Source organism: Eucyclogobius newberryi, unplaced genomic scaffold (assembly GCF_026437365.1).
Source record: "Eucyclogobius newberryi isolate DKJ021-1_F unplaced genomic scaffold, fEucNew1.0.hap1 SCAF_11, whole genome shotgun sequence".
Lineage (NCBI taxonomy): Eukaryota > Metazoa > Chordata > Actinopteri > Gobiiformes > Gobiidae > Eucyclogobius > Eucyclogobius newberryi.
The window spans coordinates 39,667,848-39,690,441 of record NW_027315735.1 but is presented as its reverse complement, the minus strand read 5'-3'; the positions used below and the strand labels follow the sequence as shown (position 1 = coordinate 39,690,441).

Genomic DNA, 22,594 nt, shown 5'->3' with positions numbered 1-22,594 from the left:
GGAGGAGGAGGATGAGAGGGATGCAGAGGAGGAGGAGGGGAGGAGGAGGATGAGAGGGATGCAGAGGAGGAGGAGGGGAGGAGGAGGATGAGAGGGATGCAGAGGAGGAGGAGGGGAGGAGGAGGATGAGAGGGATGCAGAGGAGGAGGAGGGGAGGAGGAGGATGAGAGGGATGCAGAGGAGGAGGAGGGGAGGAGGAGGATGAGAGGGATGCAGAGGAGGAGGAGGGGAGGAGGAGGATGAGAGGGATGCAGAGGAGGAGGAGGGGAGGAGGAGGATGAGAGGGATGCAGAGGAGGAGGAGGAGGGTCGCAGTACGGTCTGAACCGCCCGAGCCAACCGCATGAGGGCTTAAATGAGTCCTCTGTCCTTAGCTCCTCCTTCTCGGCCAGGAACACCGACAAAAACCTCCTTAGGAAAAAGTAGAAACCTGGAGGAGCTCCGTGTGAAGCGGGGGTCCGACTCTCACAGGCCGCCGCCCGGCTCGGGTGCGTTGGTCGAGCTGGGGGGAGGTGCCAAGGCGTGGTCGTCGATGCAGGTGGAGTCAGGTCTTCCAGGTGAACTTACGCAGGCTTCATCCTTTTTTGGTCTGATAAAGAACCACTGGTCCTGCTCCAGAGGCTTCGTCGCTCCAGAGGCTTCGTCGCACCAGAGGCTTCGTCGCTCCAGAGGCTTCGTCGCTCCAGAGGCTTCGTCGCTCCAGAGGTTTCGTCGCTCCAGAGGCTTCGTCGCTCCAGAGGCTTCGTCGCACCAGAGGCTTCGTCGCTCCAGAGGCTTCGTCGCACCAGAGGCTTCGTCGCTCCAGAGGCTTCGTGGCTCCAGAGGCTTCGTCGCTCCAGAGGCTTCGTCGCACCAGAGGCTTCGTCGCACCAGAGGCTTCGTGGCTCCAGAGGCTTCGTCGCACCAGAGGCTTCGTCGCACCAGAGGCTTCGTGGCTCCAGAGGCTTCGTCGCTCCAGAGGCTTCGTCGCTCCAGAGGCTTCGTCGCTCCAGAGGTTTCGTCGCTCCAGAGGCTTCGTCGCACCAGAGGCTTCGTGGCTCCAGAGGCTTCGTCGCTCCAGAGGCTTCGTCGCTCCAGAGGCTTCGTGGCTCCAGAGGCTTCGTCGCACCAGAGGCTTCGTCGCTCCAGAGGCTTCGTCGCTCCAGAGGCTTCGTCGCTCCAGAGGTTTCGTCGCTCCAGAGGCTTCGTCGCACCAGAGGCTTCGTCGCTCCAGAGGCTTCGTCGCTCCAGAGGCTTCGTCGCTCCAGAGGTTTCGTCGCTCCAGAGGCTTCGTCGCTCCAGAGGCTTCGTCGCTCCAGAGGCTTCGTCGCTCCAGAGGCTTCGTGGCTCCAGAGGCTTCGTGGCTCCAGAGGCTTCGTTGCACCAGAGGCTTCGTCGCACCAGAGGCTTCGTCGCACCAGAGGCTTCGTCGCACCAGAGGCTTCGTCGTTCCAAAAATTGTTTGTGTTTTTATTTCCTCTTCATGTAGTAATTGTTACTCTGCTCTATAAGTGACAGTTATAGTTATATATTATACTTATAGTTATATATTATACTTATAGTTATATATTATACTTATAGTTATATATTATACTTATATCTATAAGTGACAGTGACACTGAGATGTTTGATTTGCTCTTTTCAATCTGATATTTTATAAAGTGTAAAACGTCATTTTATGTCAAATATATTTTCTCACAAACTGTATCTGCCTCTAACTCATTGTATGATGTTATTGTATCATCATTAGCAAAAGTGGAAATAAAGTGTGTTTACTTAATTAATTCAGTTGTAAATGTGTATTTAAAACATGTATTCATACAGTCAATGTTAAAGATTCAATTTTGGACATTTAAAAAAAACAAAAACAGGGTCATGTCCAATAGCGCCCCCTATAGTCTGCACCATCAGCCGCCACTGTTTGTTTCCTATTCATAATGTTCAATTGTTTCTAGGCGGTGGCAGTTGTGGAAGACGTGACACCAGGAACGTCCCCCACCAGTGTGGTCTTGATGGACGCTTTGCGGTTCAAAATGCAGCAGCAAGATTACTAACAGGAACAAAAAGAAGAGAGCACATTACGCCAGTGCTGAAGTCTCTTCACTGGCTCCTGTTGAGTTTAGAATCAAATTCAAAATTCTACTCTTGACCTACAAAGCCATAAATGACATGGCCCCATCCTACCTCAAAGATGCTATAGAACCATATCATCCAAACAGAGCTCTTCGCTCTCAGAATGCCGGCCTTCTGGTGGTGCCAAGAGTCTCTAAAAGTACTGTAGGAGGTAGAGCTCCTGTGTTATGGAATCAGCTCCCGACCCATGTTAAATATGCTGACACAGTCTCTTCATTTAAGTCCAGGCTTAAAACGTTCCTCTTCGAAATCGCTTATGGTCAGAGTAGTTAGGAACAGAAACATAAACCCACAGCTTTAGCTACGCTGCCCTAGGAGCAACTGTGCTGGGGGAAGTATGACAGCTTGAACTCTGTCCTCTTCTTCTGACTTATTCTATCAAACAATATTTATTTTTTAATTCCACTTGCAAACTGTTCACCGCCTTCTTTTTCTTTTTCTCACTCCTGAGGACCTGTGGACCCAGATGTCCCTCTCCTGGTGAAGTGTCCCTGCCCCGTGTGGACGGTCCCTCATCTGCCTGAGGAGTGGGTCCAGCTCCAGTGTCTCCCTCACGTCTGTGAGAGTCACATCCTCCTTCACTGGAACTAACACAGGGACATACTTTTCCCAAGGAGGTTTTTTGTAGTTTTTCCTGCAGAAGGAGGAGCTAAGGACAGAGGGAGGAGCTAAGGACAGAGGGAGGAGCTAAGGACAGAGGACTCTGGGACATCGTCCCTCGCCACCACAGACATTGTTGATTCATTTCTCCCTGTGGCCCTCAGAGGCAACTGTTGTTGTGATTTTGGGCCTTACAAAAATAAATTGATTTGATTTGAATTGATTTGCTGGAGGACAAGGCTTGTTTTTTATTCTTGTTTTTGAATGAAGTTTGTACAGAATGAAATGTAATATATATTTGTTTGTTGCTGCAGGTGTGAGATGTGGAGGAGACCCCAGGGATGTGACAGACCAGGCAAGCTAATATGGTTTAAATTATACTTTTATTTCATTTTTTTTATCTTATAACATTTAGCAAAACACATGGAACAAAACAGGACCAAAGAGAAAATCATTGCTTTATTGTATTTCTTTTTGCCCTGTTTTTAGACTGATTATATATGAAAAATAGATAATTCTGGCACATGTTTTTTAGTCCCTGAAATAAATGAGATATTAAAACATAAGTAAAAAGGTGACTTAAGACCTTTTCTCCACATATTGTTTGTATCTGAACAACATCAGCTCCAGACTCATGTTTGTGTCAGCTCAGCTTTAACAGTATGAGATAAACAAACAGTATGAGATAAACAAACAGTATGAGATAAACAAACAGAAGTGTTCAACATGTGACCTTTGGTCGTGAAGTGGTTTGTCTTTTTCTTTCTCTAGTCAGTCTTTTCTTTCACCGTCTGTTTCATTAAATTAAATAAATAAACAAATAAATAAGAAAACAACCACAATGATGCCTGAGCCAACTTGGCCAGAAATAAAATAATAATGAAATAAAAACTCCCATGAAAATAAAAGTGTTTGAGAAAACTGACCAATAGCGTCAGCTACAATTCTCAACTGTCTCAAAGCTTAAATCTATGTTATCTACAAAAGAAGTTAAGATGATCCGGACAAACAGGAGAGCCCACATCACACTGTTTTATGTCGAGTCCACTTCAAAGTCTTGGTTTTGACCCTTCGGGCGCTGCATGGACAGGCACCGTGTGAATAACTGACCTGATCAAAGCCTAAAGCTCGTCCAGGAGCCGTGTGAAGCACTTTGTTACTATATGTCTTTGAAAGACGCCGTACAACTACAATTTATTGATGTGTGATGTCTTATTTTACATCAAATCCACCACGTTCTTCGTGTCATTCCTAAATCCTCAAAATATTTGATGTGGTTGGAACCACCATTTTAATGACTGTCACTTCAACATGCTGTTGATCCTAACCTTAAGAACATTTCATTGTTAATATGGATTGAATGTATGTAACATGTCCCATGTTGTGTGTGTTTCAGTTTTGTGTGAAGGCTCCAGCTCTAAAAGAGCTGCGATGTCCTGTGGTCACTCCGTCCCCCCTCAGTCTCTCACAGACTGGTGTGATCGGCAGCTGGACGATGTGAGTCAAGACACATTTCACAGCTGCTTGTATCATGGACCCTAAGGCCTCATCTCCTAGTTCACTGCTTATGTTTCTTTACTTAAAGGGCAAAATACAGTTTGAGTGTGGCGTCTGCACGCTTGTGTGGCCTTTTGATGAAGTGTGTAGAATGGCTCTTCTGACAGACAAAGAGAAGAGCTCTTTTGAGGACAAACGATTTGAAAACCTGGCCTTCACTCGGCTGAATGCCAAACGTGTGAGTGTAACTTTCCTTCCTCCGACAGCGTCACGTTCTGTCAATAACCTGTGTGTGTGTCTCTTTCTACAGTGTCCCAGCTGCAAGTCTCTTACTATGAGAAAAAAACACAATAAGCTGTGTGTGCGCTGTCCCCAGTGCAAAGCCCAGAAAGGGACTGATTATATGTTCTGTTGGCAGTGTCTCAAAGAGTGGAAAGGCCCTACTTCTCGCACTGACACGTGTGATAATGAAGGCTGTGTCAATACAGAGCTACAAGCCCTTAAAACATGCCCTGAGATTGTATTTCAGTCTGTAAAAGAAGTGACAGGCTGTCCCTGCACTCGCGCATGTCCCACCTGTGGGACGCTGTCGCAGCACAACAGTGAGATGTGTAAGAACGTGGTGTGTCCTGGCTGCAAAGTGGAGTTCTGCTTTGTGTGTCTGGAAATCACTAAAGAATGTTTGAAGACCAGTGGATATTTTGATCCTTGTTCCAAAGGCGTGGCTCCCAGACAGACCTCCATCCCAACCAAAGATTAGTCTTGATTTAAATCAGTAAATCCCGGGTGATACTGACGTTTCTTTTTATTATTATTTTTTACAATTGATTGATCAGATCTTGATAGGATTTAGCCCCAGTCATATCACTGAGCATTAAACCTCCTGAATCGTCATCTCTCAGTCGTATCATTTATTGTGTCAGATCAAAGTAACTGCTTCTTGTATTGCTCTGATTTGCACTTGTATTAACTCGTCTCATTTGGGTATTTGAGTCATTCTGAAACTCAAAGTACAACTGGATTAACCTGTTTTGATGTTTTGTTGATACTGCCTGGGCTGCAATGGGACGGGGCGTGTCATGGGACGGGGCGTGTCATGGGACGGCGTGTCATGGGACGGCGTGTCATGGGACGGGGCGTCATGGGACGGCGTGTCATGGGACGGCGTGTCATGGGACGGCGTGTCATGGGACGGGGCGTGTCATGGGACGGCGTGTCATGGGACGGGGCGTGTCATGGGACGGCGTGTCATGGGACGGCGTGTCATGGGACGGGGCGTGTCATGGGACGGGGCGTGTCATGGGACGGCGTGTCATGGGACGGGGCGTGTCATGGGACGGCGTGTCATGGGACGGCGTGTCATGGGACGGGGCGTGTCATGGGACGGCGTGTCATGGGACGGCGTGTCATGGGACGGGGCGTGTCATGGGACGGCGTGTCATGGGACGGCGTGTCATGGGACGGGGCGTGTCATGGGACGGCGTGTCATGGGACGGGGCGTGTCATGGGACGGCGTGTCATGGGACGGCGTGTCATGGGACGGCGTGTCATGGGACGGGGCGTGTCATGGGACGGGGCGTGTCATGGGACGGGGCGTGTCATGGGACGGCGTGTCATGGGACGGCGTGTCATGGGACGGGGCGTGTCATGGGACGGCGTGTCATGGGACGGCGTGTCATGGGACGGGGCGTGTCATGGGACGGGGCGTGTCATGGGACGGCGTGTCATGGGACGGCGTGTCATGGGACGGCGTGTCATGGGACGGCGTGTCATGGGACGGGGCGTGTCATGGGACGGCGTGTCATGGGACGGGGCGTGTCATGGGACGGCGTGTCATGGGACGGCGTGTCATGGGACGGGGCGTGTCATGGGACGGCGTGTCATGGGACGGCGTGTCATGGGACGGGGCGTGTCATGGGACGGCGTGTCATGGGACGGCGTGTCATGGGACGGGGCGTGTCATGGGACGGGGCGTGTCATGGGACGGGGCGTGTCATGGGACGGCGTGTCATGGGACGCGTGTCATGGGACGGGGCGTGTCATGGGACGGGGCGTGTCATGGGACGGCGTGTCATGGGACGGGGCGTGTCATGGGACGGCGTGTCATTGGACGGCGTGTCATGGGACGGCGTGTCATGGGACGGCGTGTCATGGGACGGGGCGTGTCATGGGACGGCGTGTCATGGGACGGCGTGTCATGGGACGGGGCGTGTCATGGGACGGGGCGTGTCATGGGACGGCGTGTCATGGGACGGGGCGTGTCATGGGACGGCGTGTCATGGGACGGCGTGTCATGGGACGGCGTGTCATGGGACGGCGTGTCATGGGACGGGGCGTGTCATGGGACAGGGCGTGTAATGGGACGGCGTGTCATGGGACGGCGTGTCATGGGACGGCGTGTCATGGGACGGGGCGTGTCATGGGACGGCGTGTCATGGGACGGCGTGTCATGGGACGGCGTGTCATGGGACGGGGCGTGTCATGGGACGGCGTGTCATGGGACGGCGTGTCATGGGACGGGGCGTGTCATGGGACAGGGCGTGTCATGGGACGGCGTGTCATGGGACGGCGTGTCATGGGACGGGGCGTGTCATGGGACGGCGTGTCATGGGACGGCGTGTCATGGGACGGCGTGTCATGGGACGTGTCATGGGACGTGTCATGGGACGTGTCATGGGACGGCGTGTCATGGGACGGCGTGTCATGGGGACGGGGCGTGTCATGGGACGGCGTGTCATGGGACGGCGTGTCATGGGACGGGGCGTGTCATGGGACGGGGCGTGTCATGGGACGGCGTGTCATGGGACGGGGCGTGTCATGGGACGGGGCGTGTCATGGGACGGGGCGTGTCATGGGACGGCGTGTCATGGGACGCGTGTCATGGGACGTGTCATGGGACGTGTCATGGGACGTGTCATGGGACGTGTCATGGGACGGCGTGTCATGGGACGGCGTGTCATGGGGACGGGGCGTGTCATGGGACGGCGTGTCATGGGACGGGGCGTGTCATGGGACGGGGCGTGTCATGGGACGGGGCGTGTCATGGGACGGGGCGTGTCATGGGACGGCGTGTCATGGGACGGCGTGTCATGGGACGGGGCGTGTCATGGGACGGGGCGTGTCATGGGACGGCGTGTCATGGGACGCGTGTCATGGGACGGGGCGTGTCATGGGACGGGGCGTGTCATGGGACGGCGTGTCATGGGACGGGGCGTGTCATGGGACGGCGTGTCATGGGACGGCGTGTCATGGGACGGCGTGTCATGGGACGGCGTGTCATGGGACGGGGCGTGTCATGGGACGGCGTGTCATGGGACGGCGTGTCATGGGACGGGGCGTGTCATGGGACGGGGCGTGTCATGGGACGGCGTGTCATGGGACGGCGTGTCATGGGACGGCGTGTCATGGGACGGGGCGTGTCATGGGACGGCGTGTCATGGGACGGCGTGTCATGGGACGGCGTGTCATGGGACGGCGTGTCATGGGACGGGGCGTGTCATGGGACGGCGTGTCATGGGACAGGGCGTGTCATGGGACGGGGCGTGTCATGGGACGGCGTGTCATGGGACGGCGTGTCATGGGACGGGGCGTGTCATGGGACGGGGCGTGTCATGGGACGGCGTGTCATGGGACGGCGTGTCATGGGACGGCGTGTCATGGGACGGGGCGTGTCATGGGACGGCGTGTCATGGGACGGCGTGTCATGGGACGGCGTGTCATGGGACGGCGTGTCATGGGACGGGGCGTGTCATGGGACAGGGCGTGTAATGGGACGGCGTGTCATGGGACGGCGTGTCATGGGACGGCGTGTCATGGGACGGGGCGTGTCATGGGACGGCGTGTCATGGGACGGCGTGTCATGGGACGGCGTGTCATGGGACGGGGCGTGTCATGGGACGGCGTGTCATGGGACGGCGTGTCATGGGACGGGGCGTGTCATGGGACGGCGCGTGTCATGGGACGGGGCGTGTCATGGGACGGGGCGTGTCATGGGACGGCGTGTCATGGGACGGGGCGTGTCATGGGACGGCGTGTCATGGGACGGCGTGTCATGGGACGGGGCGTGTCATGGGACGGCGTGTCATGGGACGGCGTGTCATGGGACGGCGTGTCATGGGACGGCGTGTCATGGGACGGGGCGTGTCATGGGACGGCGTGTCATGGGACGGCGTGTCATGGGACGGGGCGTGTCATGGGACGGGGCGTGTCATGGGACGGGGCGTGTCATGGGACGGCGTGTCATGGGACGGGGCGTGTCATGGGACGGGGCGTGTCATGGGACGGCGTGTCATGGGACGCGTGTCATGGGACGTGTCATGGGACGTGTCATGGGACGTGTCATGGGACGGCGTGTCATGGGACGGCGTGTCATGGGGACGGGGCGTGTCATGGGACGGCGTGTCATGGGACGGCGTGTCATGGGACGGGGCGTGTCATGGGACGGGGCGTGTCATGGGACGGGGCGTGTCATGGGACGGCGTGTCATGGGACGGCGTGTCATGGGACGGGGCGTGTCATGGGACGGGGCGTGTCATGGGACGGCGTGTCATGGGACGCGTGTCATGGGACGGGGCGTGTCATGGGACGGGGCGTGTCATGGGACGGCGTGTCATGGGACGGGGCGTGTCATGGGACGGGGCGTGTCATGGGACGGGGCGTGTCATGGGACGGCGTGTCATGGGACGCGTGTCATGGGACGGGGCGTGTCATGGGACAGGGCGTGTCATGGGACGGCGTGTCATGGGACGGGGCGTGTCATGGGACGGCGTGTCATGGGACGGCGTGTCATGGGACGGCGTGTCATGGGACGTGTCATGGGACGTGTCATGGGACGTGTCATGGGACGGCGTGTCATGGGACGGCGTGTCATGGGGACGGGGCGTGTCATGGGACGGCGTGTCATGGGACGGCGTGTCATGGGACGGGGCGTGTCATGGGACGGGGCGTGTCATGGGACGGCGTGTCATGGGACGGGGCGTGTCATGGGACGGGGCGTGTCATGGGACGGGGCGTGTCATGGGACGGCGTGTCATGGGACGGGGCGTGTCATGGGACAGGGCGTGTCATGGGACGGCGTGTCATGGGACGGCGTGTCATGGGACGGGGCGTGTCATGGGACAGGGCGTGTCATGGGACGGCGTGTCATGGGACGGCGTGTCATGGGACGGCGTGTCATGGGACGGCGTGTCATGGGACGGGGCGTGTCATGGGACGGCGTGTCATGGGACGGCGTGTCATGGGGACGGGGCGTGTCATGGGACGGCGTGTCATGGGACGGCGTGTCATGGGACGGGGCGTGTCATGGGACGGGGCGTGTCATGGGACGGCGTGTCATGGGACGGGGCGTGTCATGGGACGGGGCGTGTCATGGGACGGGGCGTGTCATGGGACGGCGTGTCATGGGACGGCGTGTCATGGGACGGGGCGTGTCATGGGACAGGGCGTGTCATGGGACGGCGTGTCATGGGACGGCGTGTCATGGGACGGGGCGTGTCATGGGACGGCGTGTCATGGGACGGCGTGTCATGGGACGGCGTGTCATGGGACGTGTCATGGGACGTGTCATGGGACGTGTCATGGGACGGCGTGTCATGGGACGGCGTGTCATGGGGACGGGGCGTGTCATGGGACGGCGTGTCATGGGACGGCGTGTCATGGGACGGGGCGTGTCATGGGACGGGGCGTGTCATGGGACGGGGCGTGTCATGGGACGGCGTGTCATGGGACGGCGTGTCATGGGACGGGGCGTGTCATGGGACGGGGCGTGTCATGGGACGGCGTGTCATGGGACGCGTGTCATGGGACGGGGCGTGTCATGGGACGGGGCGTGTCATGGGACGGGGCGTGTCATGGGACGCGTGTCATGGGACGCGTGTCATGGGACGTGTCATGGGACGTGTCATGGGACGGCGTGTCATGGGACGGCGTGTCATGGGGACGGGGCGTGTCATGGGACGGCGTGTCATGGGACGGCGTGTCATGGGACGGGGCGTGTCATGGGACGGGGCGTGTCATGGGACGGCGTGTCATGGGACGGCGTGTCATGGGACGGCGTGTCATGGGACGGGGCGTGTCATGGGACAGGGCGTGTAATGGGACGGCGTGTCATGGGACGGCGTGTCATAGGACGGCGTGTCATGGGACGGGGCGTGTCATGGGACGGCGTGTCATGGGACGGCGTGTCATGGGACGGCGTGTCATGGGACGGCGTGTCATGGGACGTGTCATGGGACGGCGTGTCATGGGAAGGCGTGTCATGGGAGGGCGTGTCATGGGACGGCGTGTCATGGGACGGGGCGTGTCATGGGACGGCGTGTCATGGGACGGCGTGTCATGGGACGGGGCGTGTCATGGGACGGGGCGTGTCATGGGACGGCGTGTCATGGGACGGCGTGTCATGGGACGGGGCGTGTCATGGGACGGCGTGTCATTGGACGCGTGTCATGGGACGTGTCATGGGACGTGTCATGGGACGTGTCATGGGACGGCGTGTCATGGGACGGCGTGTCATGGGGACGGGGCGTGTCATGGGACGGCGTGTCATGGGACGGCGTGTCATGGGACGGGGCGTGTCATGGGACGGGGCGTGTCATGGGACGGGGCGTGTCATGGGACGGCGTGTCATGGGACGGCGTGTCATGGGACGGGGCGTGTCATGGGACGGGGCGTGTCATGGGACGGCGTGTCATGGGACGCGTGTCATGGGACGGGGCGTGTCATGGGACGGGGCGTGTCATGGGACGGCGTGTCATGGGACGGGGCGTGTCATGGGACGGGGCGTGTCATGGGACGGGGCGTGTCATGGGACGGCGTGTCATGGGACGGCGTGTCATGGGACGGGGCGTGTCATGGGACAGGGCGTGTCATGGGACGGCGTGTCATGGGACGGCGTGTCATGGGACGGGGCGTGTCATGGGACGGCGTGTCATGGGACGGCGTGTCATGGGACGGCGTGTCATGGGACGTGTCATGGGACGTGTCATGGGACGTGTCATGGGACGGCGTGTCATGGGGACGGGGCGTGTCATGGGACGGCGTGTCATGGGACGGCGTGTCATGGGACGGCGTGTCATGGGACGGGGCGTGTCATGGGACGGGGCGTGTCATGGGACGGCGTGTCATGGGACGGGGCGTGTCATGGGACGGGGCGTGTCATGGGACGGGGCGTGTCATGGGACGGCGTGTCATGGGACGGCGTGTCATGGGACGGCGTGTCATGGGACGGGGCGTGTCATGGGACAGGGCGTGTCATGGGACGGCGTGTCATGGGACGGCGTGTCATGGGACGGGGCGTGTCATGGGACGGCGTGTCATGGGACGGCGTGTCATGGGACGGCGTGTCATGGGACGTGTCATGGGACGTGTCATGGGACGTGTCATGGGACGGCGTGTCATGGGACGGCGTGTCATGGGGACGGGGCGTGTCATGGGACGGCGTGTCATGGGACGGCGTGTCATGGGACGGGGCGTGTCATGGGACGGGGCGTGTCATGGGACGGGGCGTGTCATGGGACGGCGTGTCATGGGACGGCGTGTCATGGGACGGGGCGTGTCATGGGACGGGGCGTGTCATGGGACGGCGTGTCATGGGACGCGTGTCATGGGACGGGGCGTGTCATGGGACGGGGCGTGTCATGGGACGGGGCGTCTCATGGGACGGCGTGTCATGGGACGTGTCATGGGACGGCGTGTCATGGGACGGCGTGTCATGGGACGGCGTGTCATGGGACGGCGTGTCATGGGACGGGGCGTGTCATGGGACGGCGTGTCATGGGACGGCGTGTCATGGGACGGGGCGTGTCATGGGACGGGGCGTGTCATGGGACGGTGCGTGTCATGGGACGGCGTGTCATGGGACGGCGTGTCATGGGACGGGGCGTGTCATGGGACGGGGCGTGTCATGGGACGGCGTGTCATGGGACGCGTGTCATGGGACGGGGCGTGTCATGGGACGGGGCGTGTCATGGGACGGCGTGTCATGGGACGGCGTGTCATGGGACGGGGCGTGTCATGGGACAGGGCGTGTCATGGGACGGCGTGTCATGGGACGGGGCGTGTCATGGGACGGGGCGTGTCATGGGACGGGGCGTGTCATGGGACGGCGCGTGTATCATGGGACGGGGCGTGTCATGGGACGGCGTGTCATGGGACGGGGCGTGTCATGGGACGGCGTGTCATGGGACGGCGTGTCATGGGACGGGGCGTGTCATGGGACGGCGCGTGTATCATGGGACGGGGCGTGTCATGGGACGGCGTGTCATGGGACGGGGCGTGTCATGGGACGCGGCGTCTCATGGGACGGCGTGTCATGGGACGTGTCATGGGACGGCGTGTCATGGGACGGCGTGTCATGGGACGGCGTGTCATGGGACGGCGTGTCATGGGACGGGGCGTGTCATGGGACGGCGTGTCATGGGACGGCGTGTCATGGGACGGGGCGTGTCATGGGACGGGGCGTGTCATGGGACGGTGCGTGTCATGGGACGGCGTGTCATGGGACGGCGTGTCATGGGACGGGGCGTGTCATGGGACGGGGCGTGTCATGGGACGGCGTGTCATGGGACGCGTGTCATGGGACGGGGCGTGTCATGGGACGGGGCGTGTCATGGGACGGCGTGTCATGGGACGGCGTGTCATGGGACGGGGCGTGTCATGGGACAGGGCGTGTCATGGGACGGCGTGTCATGGGACGGGGCGTGTCATGGGACGGCGTGTCATGGGACGGCGTGTCATGGGACGGCGTGTCATGGGACGGGGCGTGTCATGGGACGGCATGTCATGGGACGGCGTGTCATGGGACGGCGTGTCATGGGACGGGGCGTGTCATGGGACGGCGCGTGTATCATGGGACGGGGCGTGTCATGGGACGGCGTGTCATGGGACGGGGCGTGTCATGGGACGGCGCGTGTCATGGGACGGGGCGTGTCATGGGACGGGGCGTGTCATGGGACGGCGTGTCATGGGACGGGGCGTGTCATGGGACGGCGTGTCATGGGACGGCGTGTCATGGGACGGGGCGTGTCATGGGACGGCGTGTCATGGGACGGCGTGTCATGGGACGGCGTGTCATTGGACGGCGTGTCATGGGACGGCGTGTCATGGGACGGGGCGTGTCATGGGACGGCGTGTCATGGGACGGCGTGTCATGGGACGGCGTGTCATGGGACGGCGTGTCATGGGACGGGGCGTGTCATGGGACGGGGCGTGTCATGGGACGGCGTGTCATGGGACGGCGTGTCATGGGACGGGGCGTGTCATGGGACGGCGCGTGTCATGGGACGGGGCGTGTCATGGGACGGCGTGTCATGGGACGGGGCGTGTCATGGGACGGCGCGTGTCATGGGACGGGGCGTGTCATGGGACGGGGCGTGTCATGGGACGGCGTGTCATGGGACGGGGCGTGTCATGGGACGGCGTGTCATGGGACGGCGTGTCATGGGACGGGGCGTGTCATGGGACGGCGTATCATGGGACGGCGTGTCATGGGACGGCGTGTCATGGGACGTGTCATGGGACGGCGTGTCATGGGACGGCGTTTCATGGGACGGCGTGTCATGGGACGGGGCGTGTCATGGGACGGCGTCTCATGGGACGGCGTGTCATGGGACGGCGTGTCATGGGACGGGGCGTGTCATGGGACGGCGTGTCATGGGACGGCGCGTGTCATGGGACGGGGCGTGTCATGGGACGGCGTGTCATGGGACGGCGTGTCATGGGACGGGGCGTGTCATGGGACGGGGCGTGTCATGGGACGGGGCGTGTCATGGGACGGCGTGTCATGGGACGGCGTGTAATGGGACGGGGCGTGTCATGGGACGGCGCGTGTCATGGGACGGGGCGTGTCATGGGACGGGGCGTGTCATGGGACGGCGTGTCATGGGACGGGGCGTGTCATGGGACGGCGCGTGTCATGGGACGGGGCGTGTCATGGGACGGGGCGTGTCATGGGACGGCGTGTCATGGGACGGGGCGTGTCATGGGACGGCGTGTCATGGGACGGCGTGTCATGGGACGGGGCGTGTCATGGGACGGCGTGTCATGGGACGGCGTGTCATGGGACGGCGTGTCATGGGACGTGTCATGGGACGGCGTGTCATGGGACGGCGTGTCATGGGACGGCGTGTCATGGGACGGGGCGTGTCATGGGACGGCGTGTCATGGGACGGCGTGTCATGGGACGGCGTGTCATGGGACGGGGCGTGTCATGGGACGGCGTGTCATGGGACGCGTGTCATGGGACGGGGCGTGTCATGGGACGGGGCGTGTCATGGGACGGGGCGTGTCATGGGACGGCGCGTGTCATGGGACGGGGCGTGTCATGGGACGGGGCGTGTCATGGGACGGCGTGTCATGGGACGGGGCGTGTCATGGGACGGCGTGTCATGGGACGGCGTGTCATGGGACGGGGCGTGTCATGGGACGGCGTGTCATGGGACGGCGTGTCATGGGACGGCGTGTCATGGGACGTGTCATGGGACGGCGTGTCATGGGACGGCGTTTCATGGGACGGCGTGTCATGGGACGGGGCGTGTCATGGGACGGCGTGTCATGGGACGGCGTGTCATGGGACGGCGTGTCATGGGACGGGGCGTGTCATGGGACGGCGTGTCATGGGACGGCGCTTGTCATGGGACGGGGCGTGTCATGGGACGGCGTGTCATGGGACGGCGTGTCATGGGACGGGGCGTGTCATGGGACGGGGCGTGTCATGGGACGGGGCGTGTCATGGGACGGCGTGTCATGGGACGGCGTGTCATGGGACGGGGCGTGTCATGGGACGGCGCGTGTCATGGGACGGGGCGTGTCATGGGACGGCGTGTCATGGGACGGGGCGTGTCATGGGACGGCGCGTGTCATGGGACGGGGCGTGTCATGGGACGGGGCGTGTCATGGGACGGCGTGTCATGGGACGGGGCGTGTCATGGGACGGCGTGTCATGGGACGGCGTGTCATGGGACGGGGCGTGTCATGGGACGGCGTGTCATGGGACGGCGTGTCATGGGACGGCGTGTCATGGGACGTGTCATGGGACGGCGTGTCATGGGACGGCGTGTCATGGGACGGCGTGTCATGGGACGGGGCGTGTCATGGGACGGCGTGTCATGGGACGGCGTGTCATGGGACGGCGTGTCATGGGACGGGGCGTGTCATGGGACGGCGTGTCATGGGACGCGTGTCATGGGACGGGGCGTGTCATGGGACGGGGCGTGTCATGGGACGGCGTGTCATGGGACGGCGTGTCATGGGACGGGGCGTGTCATGGGACGGGGCGTGTCATGGGACGGCGTGTCATGGGACGGCGTGTCATGGGACGGGGCGTGTCATGGGACGGGGCGTGTCATGGGACGGCGTGTCATGGGACGGGGCGTGTCATGGGACGGCGCGTGTCATGGGACGGGGCGTGTCATGGGACGGAGCGTGTCATGGGACGGCGTGTCATGGGACGGGGCGTGTCATGGGACGGCGTGTCATGGGACGGCGTGTCATGGGACGGGGCGTGTCATGGGACGGCGTGTCATGGGACGGCGTGTCATGGGACGGCGTGTCATGGGACGGCGTGTCATGGGACGTGTCATGGGACGGCGTGTCATGGGACGGCGTGTCATGGGACGGCGTGTCATGGGACGGGGCGTGTCATGGGACGGCGTGTCATGGGACGGCGTGTCATGGGACGGCGTGTCATGGGACGGGGCGTGTCATGGGACGGGGCGTGTCATGGGACGGGGCGTGTCATGGGACGGCGTGTCATGGGACGGGGCGTGTCATGGGACGGCGTGTCATGGGATGCGTGTCATGGGACGGGGCGTGTCATGGGACGGGGCGTGTCATGGGACGGCGTGTCATGGGACGGCGTGTCATGGGACGGGGCGTGTCATGGGACGGGGCGTGTCATGGGACGGGGCGTGTCATGGGACGGCGCGTGTCATGGGACGGGGCGTGTCATGGGACGGGGCGTGTCATGGGACGGCGTGTCATGGGACGGGGCGTGTCATGGGACGGCGTGTCATGGGACGGCGTGTCATGGGACGGGGCGTGTCATGGGACGGCGTGTCATGGGACGGCGTGTCATGGGACGGCGTGTCATGGGACGTGTCAAGGGACGGCGTGTCATGGGACGGCATGTCATGGGACGGCGTGTCATGGGACGGCGTGTCATGGGACGTGTCATGGGACGGCGTGTCATGGGACGGCGTTTCATGGGACGGCGTGTCATGGGACGGGGCGTGTCATGGGACGGCGTGTCATGGGACGGCGTGTCATGGGACGGCGTGTCATGGGACGGGGCGTGTCATGGGACGGCGTGTCATGGGACGGCGCGTGTCATGGGACGGGGCGTGTCATGGGACGGCGTGTCATGGGACGGCGTGTCATGGGACGGGGCGTGTCATGGGACGGCGTGTCATGGGACGGCGTGTCATGGGACGGGGCGTGTCATGGGACGGCGTGTCATGGGACGGCGTGTCATGGGACGGCGTGTCATGGTACGTGTCATGGGACGGCGTGTCATGGGACGGCGTGTCATGGGACGGCGTGTCATGGGACGGGGCGTTTCATGGGACGGCGTGTCATGGGACGGCGTGTCATGGGACGGCGTGTCATGGGACGGGGCGTGTCATGGGACGGGGCGTGTCATGGGACGGCGTGTCATGGGACGGGGCGTGTCATGGGACGGCGTGTCATGGGACGCGTGTCATGGGACGGGGCGTGTCATGGGACGGCGTGTCATGGGACGGGGCGTGTCATGGGACGGCGTGTCATGGGACGCGTGTCATGGGACGGGGCGTGTCATGGGACGGGGCGTGTCATGGGACGGGGCGTGTCATGGGACGGCGTGTCATGGGACGGGGCGTGTCATGGGACGGGGCGTGTCATTGGACGGGGCGTGTCATGGGACGGCGTGTCATGGGACGGGGCGTGTCATGGGACGGCGTGTCATGGGACGGGGCGTGTCATGGGACGGCGTGTCATGGGACGGGGCGTGTCATGGGACGGGGCGTGTCATGGGACGGCGTGTCATGGGACGGCGTGTCATGGGACGGGGCGTGTCATGGGACGGGGCGTGTCATGGGACGGCGTGTCATGGGACGGGGCGTGTCATGGGACGGCGCGTGTCATGGGACGGGGCGTGTCATGGGACGGGGCGTGTCATGGGACGGCGTGTCATGGGACGGGGCGTGTCATGGGACGGGGCGTGTCATGGGACGGCGTGTCATGGGACGGCGTGTCATGGGACGGGGCGTGTCATGGGACGGGGCGTGTCATGGGACGGGGCGTGTCATGGGACGGCGTGTCATGGGACGGGGCGTGTCATGGGACGGGGCGTGTCATGGGACGGGGCGTGTCATGGGACGGCGTGTCATGGGACGGGGCGTGTCATGGGACGGCGTGTCATGGGACGGGGCGTGTCATGGGACGGCGTGTCATGGGACGGGGCGTGTCATGGGACGGGGCGTGTCATGGGACGGCGTGTCATGGGACGGGGCGTGTCATGGGACGGGGCGTGTCATGGGACGGGGCGTGTCATGGGACGGCGTGTCATGGGACGGGGCGTGTCATGGGACGGCGTGTCATGGGACGGGGCGTGTCATGGGACGGCGTGTCATGGGACGGGGCGTGTCATGGGACGGGGCGTGTCATGGGACGGCGTGTCATGGGACGGCGTGTCATGGGACGGGGCGTGTCATGGGACGGGCGTGTCATGGGACGGCGTGTCATGGGACGGGGCGTGTCATGGGACGGCGCGTGTCATGGGACGGGGCGTGTCATGGGACGGGGCGTGTCATGGGACGGCGTGTCATGGGACGGGGCGTGTCATGGGACGGCGTGTCATGGGACGGCGTGTCATGGGACGGGGCGTGTCATGGGACGGCGTGTCATGGGACGGCGTGTCATGGGACGGCGTGTCATGGGACGTGTCATGGGACGGCGTGTCATGGGACGGCGTGTCATGGGACGGCGTGTCATGGGACGGGGCGTGTCATGGGACGGCGTGTCATGGGACGGCGTTTCATGGGACGGCGTGTCATGGGACGGGGCGTGTCATGGGACGGGGCGTGTCATGGGACGGGGCGTGTCATGGGACGGCGTGTCATGGGACGGGGCGTGTCATGGGACGGCGTGTCATGGGACGCGTGTCATGGGACGGGGCGTGTCATGGGACGGGGCGTGTCATGGGACGGCGTGTCATGGGACGGGGCGTGTCATGGGACGGGGCGTGTCATGGGACGGGGCGTGTCATGGGACGGGGCGTGTCATGGGACGGCGTGTCATGGGACGGCGTGTCATGGGACGGGGCGTGTCATGGGACGGGGCGTGTCATGGGACGGGGCGTGTCATGGGACGGCGCGTGTCATGGGACGGGGCGTGTCATGGGACGGGGCGTGTCATGGGACGGCGTGTCATGGGACGGGGCGTGTCATGGGACGGCGTGTCATGGGACGGCGTGTCATGGGACGGGGCGTGTCATGGGACGGGGCGTGTCATGGGACGGCGTGTCATGGGACGGCGTGTCATGGGACGGCGTGTCATGGGACGGGCGTGTCATGGGACGGGGCGTGTCATGGGACGGCGTGTCATGGGACGGGGCGTGTCATGGGACGGCGTGTCATGGGACGCGTGTCATGGGACGGGGCGTGTCATGGGACGGGGCGTGTCATGGGACGGCGTGTCATGGGACGGCGTGTCATGGGACGGGGCGTGTCATGGGACGGGGCGTGTCATGGGACGGGGCGTGTCATGGGACGGCGTGTCATGGGACGGGGCGTGTCATGGGACGGGGCGTGTCATGGGACGGGGCGTGTCATGGGACGGCGTGTCATGGGACGGGGCGTGTCATGGGACGGCGTGTCATGGGACGGGGCGTGTCATGGGACGGCGTGTCATGGGACGGGGCGTGTCATGGGACGGCGTGTCATGGGACGGGGCGTGTCATGGGACGGGGCGTGTCATGGGACGGGGCATGTCATGGGACGGCGTGTCATGGGACGGCGTGTCATGGGACGGGGCGTGTCATGGGACGGGGCGTGTCATGGGACGGCGTGTCATGGGACGGGGCGTGTCATGGGACGGCGTGTCATGGGACGGGGCGTGTCATGGGACGGGGCGTGTCATGGGACGGGGCGTGTCATGGGACGGGGCGTGTCATGGGACGGCGTGTCATGGGACGGGGCGTGTCATGGGACGGGGCGTGTCATGGGACGGGGCGTGTCATGGGACGGGGCGTGTCATGGGACGGGGCGTGTCATGGGACGGCGTGTCATGGGACGGCGTGTCATGGGACGGGGCGTGTCATGGGACGGCGTGTCATGGGACGGGGCGTGTCATGGGACGGCGTGTCATGGGACGGGGCGTGTCATGGGACGGGGCGTGTCATGGGACGGCGTGTCATGGGACGGGGCGTGTCATGGGACGGGGCGTGTCATGGGACGGGGCGTGTCATGGGACGGCGTGTCATGGGACGGGGCGTGTCATGGGACGGCGTGTCATGGGACGGGGCGTGTCATGGGACGGGGCGTGTCATGGGACGGCGTGTCATGGGACGGCGTGTCATGGGACGGGGCGTGTCATGGGACGGGCGTGTCATGGGACGGCGTGTCATGGGACGGGGCGTGTCATGGGACGGCGCGTGTCATGGGACGGGGCGTGTCATGGGACGGGGCGTGTCATGGGACGGCGTGTCATGGGACGGGGCGTGTCATGGGACGGCGTGTCATGGGACGGCGTGTCATGGGACGGGGCGTGTCATGGGACGGCGTGTCATGGGACGGCGTGTCATGGGACGGCGTGTCATGGGACGTGTCATGGGACGGCGTGTCATGGGACGGCGTGTCATGGGACGGCGTGTCATGGGACGGGGCGTGTCATGGGACGGCGTGTCATGGGACGGCGTTTCATGGGACGGCGTGTCATGGGACGGGGCGTGTCATGGGACGGGGCGTGTCATGGGACGGGGCGTGTCATGGGACGGCGTGTCATGGGACGGGGCGTGTCATGGGACGGCGTGTCATGGGACGCGTGTCATGGGACGGGGCGTGTCATGGGACGGGGCGTGTCATGGGACGGCGTGTCATGGGACGGGGCGTGTCATGGGACGGGGCGTGTCATGGGACGGGGCGTGTCATGGGACGGGGCGTGTCATGGGACGGCGTGTCATGGGACGGCGTGTCATGGGACGGGGCGTGTCATGGGACGGGGCGTGTCATGGGACGGGGCGTGTCATGGGACGGCGCGTGTCATGGGACGGGGCGTGTCATGGGACGGGGCGTGTCATGGGACGGCGTGTCATGGGACGGGGCGTGTCATGGGACGGCGTGTCATGGGACGGCGTGTCATGGGACGGGGCGTGTCATGGGACGGGGCGTGTCATGGGACGGCGTGTCATGGGACGGCGTGTCATGGGACGGCGTGTCATGGGACGGGCGTGTCATGGGACGGGGCGTGTCATGGGACGGCGTGTCATGGGACGGGGCGTGTCATGGGACGGCGTGTCATGGGACGCGTGTCATGGGACGGGGCGTGTCATGGGACGGGGCGTGTCATGGGACGGCGTGTCATGGGACGGCGTGTCATGGGACGGGGCGTGTCATGGGACGGGGCGTGTCATGGGACGGGGCGTGTCATGGGACGGCGTGTCATGGGACGGGGCGTGTCATGGGACGGGGCGTGTCATGGGACGGGGCGTGTCATGGGACGGCGTGTCATGGGACGGGGCGTGTCATGGGACGGCGTGTCATGGGACGGGGCGTGTCATGGGACGGCGTGTCATGGGACGGGGCGTGTCATGGGACGGCGTGTCATGGGACGGGGCGTGTCATGGGACGGGGCGTGTCATGGGACGGGGCATGTCATGGGACGGCGTGTCATGGGACGGCGTGTCATGGGACGGGGCGTGTCATGGGACGGGGCGTGTCATGGGACGGCGTGTCATGGGACGGGGCGTGTCATGGGACGGCGTGTCATGGGACGGGGCGTGTCATGGGACGGGGCGTGTCATGGGACGGGGCGTGTCATGGGACGGGGCGTGTCATGGGACGGCGTGTCATGGGACGGGGCGTGTCATGGGACGGGGCGTGTCATGGGACGGGGCGTGTCATGGGACGGGGCGTGTCATGGGACGGGGCGTGTCATGGGACGGCGTGTCATGGGACGGCGTGTCATGGGACGGGGCGTGTCATGGGACGGCGTGTCATGGGACGCGTGTCATGGGACGGGGCGTGTCATGGGACGGGGCGTGTCATGGGACGGCGTGTCATGGGACGGCGTGTCATGGGACGGGGCGTGTCATGGGACGGGGCGTGTCATGGGACGGCGTGTCATGGGACGGCGTGTCATGGGACGGGGCGTGTCATGGGACGGGGCGTGTCATGGGACGGCGTGTCATGGGACGGGGCGTGTCATGGGACGGCGCGTGTCATGGGACGGGGCGTGTCATGGGACGGAGCGTGTCATGGGACGGCGTGTCATGGGACGGGGCGTGTCATGGGACGGCGTGTCATGGGACGGCGTGTCATGGGACGGGGCGTGTCATGGGACGGCGTGTCATGGGACGGCGTGTCATGGGACGGCGTGTCATGGGACGTGTCATGGGACGGCGTGTCATGGGACGGCGTGTCATGGGACGGCGTGTCATGGGACGGGGCGTGTCATGGGACGGCGTGTCATGGGACGGCGTGTCATGGGACGGCGTGTCATGGGACGGGGCGTGTCATGGGACGGGGCGTGTCATGGGACGGGGCGTGTCATGGGACGGCGTGTCATGGGACGGGGCGTGTCATGGGACGGCGTGTCATGGGATGCGTGTCATGGGACGGGGCGTGTCATGGGACGGGGCGTGTCATGGGACGGCGTGTCATGGGACGGCGTGTCATGGGACGGGGCGTGTCATGGGACGGGGCGTGTCATGGGACGGGGCGTGTCATGGGACGGCGCGTGTCATGGGACGGGGCGTGTCATGGGACGGGGCGTGTCATGGGACGGCGTGTCATGGGACGGGGCGTGTCATGGGACGGCGTGTCATGGGACGGCGTGTCATGGGACGGGGCGTGTCATGGGACGGCGTGTCATGGGACGGCGTGTCATGGGACGGCGTGTCATGGGACGTGTCATGGGACGGCGTGTCATGGGACGGCATGTCATGGGACGGCGTGTCATGGGACGGCGTGTCATGGGACGTGTCATGGGACGGCGTGTCATGGGACGGCGTTTCATGGGACGGCGTGTCATGGGACGGGGCGTGTCATGGGACGGCGTGTCATGGGACGGCGTGTCATGGGACGGCGTGTCATGGGACGGGGCGTGTCATGGGACGGCGTGTCATGGGACGGCGCGTGTCATGGGACGGGGCGTGTCATGGGACGGCGTGTCATGGGACGGCGTGTCATGGGACG

At 62.9% G+C, this 22,594-nt stretch overlaps 1 protein-coding gene across 1 annotated transcript; it reads left to right on the top strand.

The window, feature by feature from the left end:
- The first annotated feature begins 4,142 nt into the window (after window positions 1–4,142).
- LOC140346561 (uncharacterized) lies at window positions 4,143–4,968 on the top strand. Its single transcript, XM_072432692.1, has 3 exons — window positions 4,143–4,208; window positions 4,297–4,446; window positions 4,519–4,968. The coding sequence occupies exons 1-3, from the start codon at window positions 4,143–4,145 to the stop codon at window positions 4,966–4,968; spliced, it is 666 nt and encodes a 221-aa protein (XP_072288793.1).
- Window positions 4,969–22,594: the final 17,626 nt, after the last annotated feature.

Coding starts and splice junctions, on each gene's coding strand:
- LOC140346561 (XM_072432692.1), top strand. CDS start 4,143: ATGTCCTGTGGTCACTCCGTCCCCCCTCAGTCTCTCACAGACTGGTGT. Junction 4,209..4,296: donor GTGATCGGCAGCTGGACGAT/GTGAGTCAAGAC, acceptor CTTTACTTAAAG/GGCAAAATACAGTTTGAGTG. Junction 4,447..4,518: donor CTCGGCTGAATGCCAAACGT/GTGAGTGTAACT, acceptor CTCTTTCTACAG/TGTCCCAGCTGCAAGTCTCT.